At 48.2% G+C, this 9,415-nt stretch overlaps 1 protein-coding gene across 1 annotated transcript; it reads right to left on the reverse strand.

The window, feature by feature from the left end:
• Positions 1-243: 243 nt before the first annotated feature.
• On the reverse strand, positions 244-1,825 carry LOC127309620 (probable F-box protein At4g22030). Its single transcript, XM_051340402.1, has one exon. It carries the CDS (start codon positions 1,625-1,627, stop codon positions 338-340), a length of 1,290 nt encoding a protein of 429 aa, XP_051196362.1. The 5' UTR covers positions 1,628-1,825; the 3' UTR covers positions 244-337.
• Positions 1,826-9,415: the final 7,590 nt, after the last annotated feature.

Below are 9,415 nucleotides of genomic sequence, written 5' to 3' on the forward strand. Positions count from 1 at the left end.
TTGAGGTGTGCCGTTCTCGCCCGCTGACATCGACCATATATAGCCACATTGGGGCGTTTCCCGCGCGCGAAACGATGGCGAAACCCGCCTATCTATTGGCCATGCGGGAATCGGTAATCGTTGATGGCATGCCTGGATGAGATGTTAAACTACCATTACCGAGCTTGACACTCCTAGAAAAAAAAATGCGTCGAGCTACTGGGCAAACGGTCATGTGCGGTCACTTCTGGCGTCCTTTTCCGTCAGCCCAAGATATACTAAAGAACGAAATATTCTACTTTTGCATGAACACAAAGTCAACAGTCAACACTACTATTTTCTGTTATTATTAAGCCACCTAGAAAAGTTTCCCGGCAAAATTCTTAATGTCTTCGTCCCGGAATGACGGCGACGCCATCTCCCTGAACTGTCTAAGGTCAGACGGGCTCCGGCCAAGCCGCAACGCCACTTTGGTCTCGAAAACCTCTCCGTTCTCTCTCCTCTCGACATCGGCTTCGCCCAGGACGTCCTCGATGTCGTCTTGGATCTTCCGGTAGAACCCCGCGACGTTGCGGCACAGCTCGAACATCATGCCAACCTGCCCGCCGTGCTCCACCGTGTTCACCGCCGCGGCCAGCGCGGCGCCTAAGATGGTCACGTCGGACGCCCATGACGCCCCGGTATCACTGGACCCTATGAACGCGGCGGCGATCGCAGCCGTGCCGGCCAGCGCCGGGCCGGCGACCGCGAGGCCCCTGTTAAGCGTCAGCGCCAGCTTTCCAAATGACAAGTACTCCTGCTCGTCCTTGGCCCTGAGCACACGTACGATGCCTCTCATCTCGTCTTCCAGCTCTCGGCTCCAGCCGTTGTCGCCTGCCATAGAAGCTTGCCGGGCGCCGTGTCTGCCATTGCAGCACGGCTTTGTGCACGGGCTGTGACGACCCTCCGACTTCTTCCTCGTCCACCACCTCGCGGGCTCGACGTCTTTGGGGAACTTCTCGAGCACAATGGGGAGCAGTGGCAGTGGGTAAGCAGCGTCGAGCGCAAGTAGACGCTCCATGGCCGCGTGCACGTCACAGTTCCTCGACGCCGCCGGCGACGCGGCGAGCGTGGCGCTGAGGTCGCGCTCTAGCTCCCTCCAGAGCCTCGTGGCGTTGCGCTGCTCTTCGGCGAGCTGCGAGGGCTGGATCTTGTTGACGGCGGCCATGACCACGGCGGCGGTGGCAAGGAGGACGCCCGCGGAGACCTTGAGCGCGACTACGCTCGTCGAGGCGGGTGCGAGCGCGGCCATGAGGGAGGCGGCGAGTGTGAGGGAGTTGGTGGAGTGGAGCAGCAGGTGGTTCCAGTTGTCCCTCTGCCTGCCGATGATGTCGTGCATCTCGACCCGGTCCGCCGCTGCTTCCGCGATCGCGCGGAGCTTCGCCGCGGACACCGGTGCGCCATCATCTCCCGTGTTGATCACGACGCGATCCTGGTCGATGCTCACCGACTGCCGCCGGTCGAAGGTGCTGGTGTTAGTAGTACTGACGATGCCGCACCGGCGCGTCTGGCTGCACAGCCCGCTCCGGCGCCTGCGTGATGGCGATGCCGCCGGCAGCATGAAGCCGCCGCCGGCTAGTGGCCGCACGAGACTGGCCATATATGGCATGTACACACGTACTCTGTCGGTCTGTCCCGCGACGTGCAAACTTGTAATCTGGATGTTGAACAACTTGCGGCTCTGCCTGGATGCTGACGCTTGTTCGTTCTTCTCCTCGCTTGCTTCAGGACTTCATGAGTGACAAGTGTATACTTGGTGAGGAAGATGAGGAAGCGAGCGCCGAGCAGAGAGTCTTGTTGACGAGGGCAAAAGGTCACGTTTGGTTGGGCGCGGTCCGGAGGCGCGTATCAGCTTATTTAAACCGGAAATACTTCTCCACAGGTCTTTACTCGTTGAGTTGAACAGCTCCGGGAAGAGGAAACTGTCAATGCAATGGATCCAAATACTCTAGAATATGACAGCCCAAGGAAATTTCATCACAAAACCACAAACTTAGGGGTAAAATTCTCATAAACCAAATCTCACGCTGAGTCAGCTTGGATTTTTTCTGACGACCCGCCCCACGGATATATATATTTTTCCAACGGACTGGACCAGACTTCAATCAAATCATTGAAAGTTTTCACTTATTTTAGATTTTTGAGCAAAAATATTGGGGTCAATGTTTCCCAAAATCTGAATCTCTTGAATTTGATAGTGAAAAAAAATAACCTCATTTTGCACATCCATTTTTTAGTTTTTGTAAATTTAATCCAAAAACTGGTTCAATCTTACAAACTACGGGAAATCCAATAATTAAAACTAGATGTAGTACATAAAATAGGGCAATCTGAGTTTATGGTTGCCCTACCGTTTTAAAGTTTTCATAGTGGTTGTAACCTTCTACCAAACTTTATCAAAATTTTAATAGTTTCGCAAAAATCTAGAAAACTACAACAACTCAATCCAAGTTCACTAGCCAAATATACTACATGAGATTTCTTAACTTGTGGGCCAAGGTTTCATGGACGGTATTAAACTAACTATACATCGATATTTAGGTCTCATAAAATATTTATCCCAAAAGTTATGTTTTGTGATACATATTCCTCCGGTTATTGTTTAGTGAAACCTTAGTTCCAATAGTACTGGTTTTGCGATATTTGTCCAAGAAGTGAGGATGAAGTTCTACATATATACACTTTTTTTTTTTACATTTTCGTTGTTTGCTTTGCATTTTTATTTTAACTCATTTTGATTATTTATTTATGTTAACTATATCACATTTTGAACTATGCATAATTATTTCGGCTTAGAAACTTCTAGTTGGTCAGTAACAATAACCAGAACTCACCTTTTGTTTTTATTGAATTTTTTGGCTTAGGAATATGCGCATCATTTGTATATTTTCTGAAAAAAAATCCAGTTTTTGGTTTAGTGATGTGAAAATGGTACTTGCACGTTTGATTTATGATTTTTTACAGTCCATTAATGCCATGACGTGTCTACTATATCCATTAGATTTTTGTCCGCATTTGCTTAAGTGCGTGTTGGAGGCTTAAGGATGCCGGTGAGGAAGAATTGGGCTTGAAATTTAAGAATAGATATATAACGCACTACGTCTAGATAAAAATATGGACATTTGCGGTACCAAATCAATATTGTTAGATACACAGTAAAATATATTTTCTTATATTTTTCATATTTTAGATGTTTATATTTCACCCACGCATGGGTGTGGGTGTTTCCGTCACCGTTCATTTATTCCTCGAGATTCGTGCCCACCATAGTATATGGAAATATTCCTTTCTCTCTCCTATTTTTATCCAAATCTCAAAGCACAATGGACGGTGACGGAAACACCCACACCCATGCGTGGGTGTACAAAATCCACTCTCTTTACATTTAGTCAAATTTTGTAAGCTTTTGCATTTGAATATTTCATTGAACCGAATGTAGATAGCAGTAAACTATCACAATGTTGGAATATATAACCGGGAATTGCATTGGAGTTCCTATGTGCTATCCTCCCTGTAACACCTCGGACCGGGCTTGTTACCCATGGCAGCCCTCTACGACATCTAGACTGGTCACTCGGAGATCCATCCTCAAATTGTTTCGGACTAATTTGCTTAACCTCAAATTTTTTGGAATGAATTTCCAAAAGAAAAGTTATAACTTATTGATATAAGTTTTTTCGATAAAGGGAATATATTAATATCGAGAGATACCAATTACACCCAGCCTCTGCAACAACGCACCACCCTAATGGCACTACGGATGCACACAGCCAAAAAAAGGAAAAGAAAACTAAGAAACAAAAGTCCCGCTACAGTATCACGGACCTAACAACAGCAATACATCCACCACCATGACAACACCTGAATTGCAGACTCTCCAAAAAACGAAGCCTCCAAGAAGGGAACAGTGCTCCAACACCGTCGTCGCCCGATCAAAGATCTTAGGTTTTCACCCTGAAGATAGTCCCCACTCTCAAAACAATGCCTCCATCAAGGTCACTGCCAGGCACAACCAGTTAAGGCCAGACCTTGGGTTTTCACCCTGAAAGGTAGGACTCTGCGATTCACATGTGTTGTCGCCCCCACTTTCATACCGCTGCTGTGAAGTCCGGACACCAAGCAATCCCCTCAACAGCGCGCAGACTTGAACCTCCCTTAGCTAGTCCTCCCCTCCGGCCTTCATGAAATTCTCTTCTTCCGACTTTCATCATGGATCCATAGTCACTTGATGTCAACACAGAAAAAGAGCTTCGCGCCGCTCCCTCCAGAACCAAACGGTCGGAATAAACGCATGGGTGCGCACGACCGAATACCTCCGATCCAGCAAACTCCAGGCAAAGCACTGTTACATTCGCCGGCGGAGCCTTCCGGAACTCAACCCTCCGGCCAGATCACGAGTCCAGGCCTCCGGTAGGTCCTCCTCTTCACGCAAGAGAGACCCTAGGATCGCCGCCTTTATTCAGGCCGGACCCCCACGTCGGCGACCATCCCGGGCTGGCCAACCCAACCCTGCACCGGCGACACCATCAATCCTAATGATCCCTGAGCCAGAATTAATGTCACACTCCTCCTCCGGGGGACAGCGTCTATATAATCTCGGAATATTGCAATGGTCGAGTCAATTTTGAGCCTACTTTTTGCGGTAAATGCATGGATGCATTCATGAGTGTCGCGTTTAGCTGTATCCAGTGCACCTTATGTTGTTGACCATTTTGTCACAAGTAGTACTACTAGATCAGGTTCATCTAAGAGTTTTCCTACTAGATCAACTTGTTTAATTGTGTGCCCTTGCTCGGACGTTGCTCCACAGTACACGGCCACCACAACTATGCATCATCACGGATCGAGCTAGTTTTCAGGAGTTAATACGTGTACTGTTGTACTGTGGTAGTGTGGTGTGTAACGTACGTACTCTGAACCAGTACGGGCAACCTCGTCTTCTACTGAAAAAATATTTAGCTTCTATGTAACACAAAATAGCTAAGTCTAATGTTTGAACTCTGTTGTGCTGGGTACAACTGTCATCCTAGCCATCCAACCTTAAGTAAATTTTTTATCTTTTTCTTTTAATGGGAGATACCTCAAAAGACCTGGATACTCATATTACTCAAGCAGTCGGTATAATATTACAAAAAAGTGTCTAATCTAAAAGAATACAGAAAAGTAAAATACAACATGGGACTTGAGATTTACAAGTAGGACCCTAAAAACTTGTTGGGAAAACGCGAACCTTGGTTGCCACCGCCGATCTGAGACCTCTAGCACCGAGAATCATCATTGATACCGGGGAACTTCCCACTTCGTGCATCGGGGTCGATGCAGATCCTCTCGTAGAGGATGAAAAATTGAGGAAGAACAACGCCTACCGACGTGTAGTGGCTACTCGTGGCAAAAGTACCTCCGGCACCACCTCTCCGATGTTGATGGACTCCACTAGGATCAGCTTCCTGCACGCACTGCCTCACGCAAGCAAACTCCCTGCCAAGCTCTAGATCGAGGACCCTAGGGTTCCTCTTCTTCCTCCTATTTGTCTCCACGACCACGAGGAGGAAGGGTAGAAATCCTCATATATCCCTACTCTTTGGAGCTCCGATTTCGAGCTTTATTGGAGAGGGAGCATAAAGAGCTTAGTTGCTCCCCTTTGGCTCCGACCACCGGAGTGCCGCAAGCAACATCGCCACCGCCGCTGTCTACTAGGAGCAAGGTTGGTTCTCATAGTATAGTATATGTTTCTTTGGAAGAACTTCACTAACCTGCGTATACAGGGATCTAGTGGTTTGAGCTTGAGTGGGAAAACAATGTCCAGTTGACTAATGTGCATGTCAAAACACATGACGTTGGTCAGCGTGTGGACTCAACTGTATATATTTTAATCTGCCGACACACTGCGGGATCGACCAAGCAGGTACTTGCCGTCAATTTCAAATCTTTCTTCGTTTTAAAAACTCAATTAGTTGGGCACTCGGTTGTCGATTTCATTGATTGAAGAGGTCAAAAAACTATAAATTACTTAGCTTTACATCTACTACGACGTAGTATATTTGACGTTTCAGACGAGGTCGACGCACTTGTATGGATAAGCCAAAAACAATGTACTACTAAAGTTGGTGCAAACTGTGCAAAGATGCATATGGTTGACAACTTGACACAACGATGGACTGCAATCAAGGTTCCTCAGCACTGGAGCGAGATCAGCGCGATTTTTTTTTAAATAATACACTTTTAATATTAAATCCAGAAATAATAGTCGTTTTTGGCAAATTTCAGAAATAATACACCGTCGGGGTCCGCTAACCCGAAATAGAAAAATCGGGTTCGCTGAAACCGAAGTGGAGGGAATCTGCTGGGGATGGCCAAAGTCGGGGTCAGTGCGCCCGAAGAGATGCTGTCGGCCACGCCGGGCCGTTGTCGGTCTGTCCCCTGCGCAGGAGCAGGCGGTGTCGGGGTTCTCCATCCCGAGGCGTGAGATTCGGCGCCCTGAACCCGAGTCGGGGTGGCCGCGCCCGAAACGGTGGCATTATTAATTCGGCCGACTCGCGCTGCTGCTGGCCGACGCGCCTCGCCTCTTCTTCCTCCTGCTGCTCGCTCAGTTCATCTCAGCTCTCTCTCTCTCGTTTGCTCTCAGCCCAGCAGGGTTTTCTCTCATTTCTGAGCGATTTATCCAGCCATTTGTTGTAGTTTGACCACCAAATGCTGTAGAATCACCTGATCTATAGATGGGTTAGTTTTTGAGGCGTTTTGGTGGAGGTGGTGTTGGTGGTGGAGGTGGTGTTGGTGGTGGTGGAGGTGGTGGTGGTGGTGGAGCTGGTGGTGGTGGTGCTGCTGCGTGGTGGTGGAGCTGCTGCGGGGTGGAGGAGCTGAGCTGCTGACAGAGGTGTTTGGCATGCTTCAAGGGTAAACCCTAATTCCTGGTATTACATGGTGTAATCATAATGCATGTTGCGTTCGTTAGCTTCGCACATTAGTTAGTGTAATATGTACCGGTAGATAGTATTTATTTAGGACTGCAGGTGCTAGATTTGTATTTATTTTAGAGTGTAGGTGCTAGATTTTTTTGACGAGTCTGTAATTTGTATAGGTGAGCAGATATGTCAGATAGAGTAAAATTCGTTGTTTACTTCGGTCATGGCACGGTCCGAACAACTCCGATGGGAGCTGATCTGAGCGAGTTTCAGTATGAGGATTTGCATCTGACAAACCCAAAAACATGGCGAGTTAGTCAGTTGAAGGAGTGGTTGACCGTGAATTTCGGGCTTAATCCCGAAGCATACACTGTTGGTGTGCATGCTTTGTGGAGCAGCTCAAGTACCGAGATTTTCTGGCGGTTGAAGCCGATTGAGCGGACCTCTCAGTGGGTGCACTGGTTGGAAGCGTGCGAGCGCAGGGGAACTCACCCCATCACCTTAATGCTTCCCGAGGCGAAGGTGGTGAATTCCCAGGAAGGCGAGGGTGAGTTCCATCCAGGCCAGAGCAGTCAAAGTTCTGATGCTGGCGGCAGCAGTTTCCAATCCGGGCAGAGTAGCCATGCAGCAGGTGGTCATGACGGTAGTGTCGAGCTTGAAAGCGAGGATGAAGAAGAAGACCAGATGCAGAACATGATGGACGAGGAAGACGAGGATGGAGTGGACTATGAGCTTGACTCAGATGAATCCGGTGGATCCGATACTTCAGATGATAACGACGAGGAGGATCCGATCCCCTCTTCTTGGAACCATGATTTGTCGGATGCAATGATAGTCGATGATCGGCACGATTCTGCCTGGGAGTACAGCATGAACACCATCTCAGTTGGTGCTAGATATGCTGACAAGAGACATCTGCAGGAAGCAATCACTCAGTGGGCAATGAACACGCAAAGGGTATTCAGAACCACCGTTTCAAGTCAGAAATTCTTGACAGTGGTCTGCAGCGATGCTAGATGTCCAGCAAGGGTGCATGGGTACTGTCCGAAGTATGACACAACATGGGTGGTGAGCGACTGTGTGCCGCACACCTGTGTCCTTACAAGTATGCTGAAGGATCACCGAAACCTAACATCCACTCTGCTTGCTCGCCTGTTCTACAAGGAGATTGTAGAGAATACAGCGATGGGGGTTAAAGCCATCCAGAGAAGAGTTCACCTTCAATATAAGTATGAAATTGAATATGGCAAGGCATGGAGGGCTAAACAGACGGCACTGGAGAACAGATTCGGAACCTTCTTTGATGCTTATGACGGTGTCGTCCGTCTCCTGCAGACATTGAAGGACCGGAATCCGGGCACCCATGTGGACATACAAGACTTTGTGATACCTGAGTTCCCTAATGTCAGGGTTCTGCACAGGGTGTTTTTCGCATTCAGCATATGCATCGAGGCTTTCATGCACTGTCGTCCGGTGATGTGTGTAGATGGAACTTTTCTGACTGGGAGGTACAAGGGACAGATTCTGACAGCAATTGGAGTGGATGGCAACAATCGAATTGTGCCTCTCGCATTTGCATTTGTTGAGAGCGAGAACACTGCTAGCTGGTTATGGTTCTTCAGGCAGTTAAAAAAATCGATAGGCAAAGATCGCCCAAATGTGTGCGTGCTCCATGACAGGTATGCAGGTATACTTGCGGCTATCAAGACGCTGAAAGAAGCCGGACCTGATGAAGAGACGCCATGGCAGGATATGCAGAGTAGGTGGTGCATGCGCCACCTTGGGGCCAATTTCTTCTCGCAGTTTAGGAGCAAGAGTCTTATGAATCTGTTCAAGAAGTTGTGCAAGCAGAATCAAGAATGCAAGTACACGTTTCTCCGCGGCAAGCTGGATGAGTTCACTAAGGACCATGTGCGGCAGAGGTTAGCCGCCCGAGCTGCATTAGCAGCAGCTCATGCAGCAGCTGTGGCACAGGTTACACAGGTTCCAGTAGCCCCCGAGCCAGATCCTATTGGGCTATGTGACCTGTCTGGATTTGACCCACCCAATACAAGAAGGAGGCCTGGACGACGGATTAAAAATTTTGCAGAGTGGATAGAGCACGAGCCATTAGAAAGGTGGTCTTTGCTGCATGACACACATGGAGCTAGGTATGGTGTGATGACTACCAACCTAGCTGAATCATACAACTTCGTGCTTAGGGGAAATAGGGCATTGCCTTTGACAGCCCTTGTGGAGGGTATTTTATATGGCACTATGAATTATTTCAAAGAGAGACGACAGTTGGCTGTGAGCCATATGCTGGGAAATCCAAACACTCCGTACTGTCAGGCCATTATGGAATATATGGATGTGAAGATGAAGAAGGGTATGTCACACACTGTTCTGGCCATCGGTAATCAGGAAAGGAGGTTCGAGGTGCGCTTACCAACCGACAAGTTTGGTTGTGTGAATGCGGTGAGAACACATGAGGTGAGAATTGGAAATGAAGAATG

This window comes from Lolium perenne, chromosome 6 (genome assembly GCF_019359855.2).
Source record: "Lolium perenne isolate Kyuss_39 chromosome 6, Kyuss_2.0, whole genome shotgun sequence".
Taxonomy (NCBI): Eukaryota; Viridiplantae; Streptophyta; class Magnoliopsida; order Poales; family Poaceae; genus Lolium; species Lolium perenne.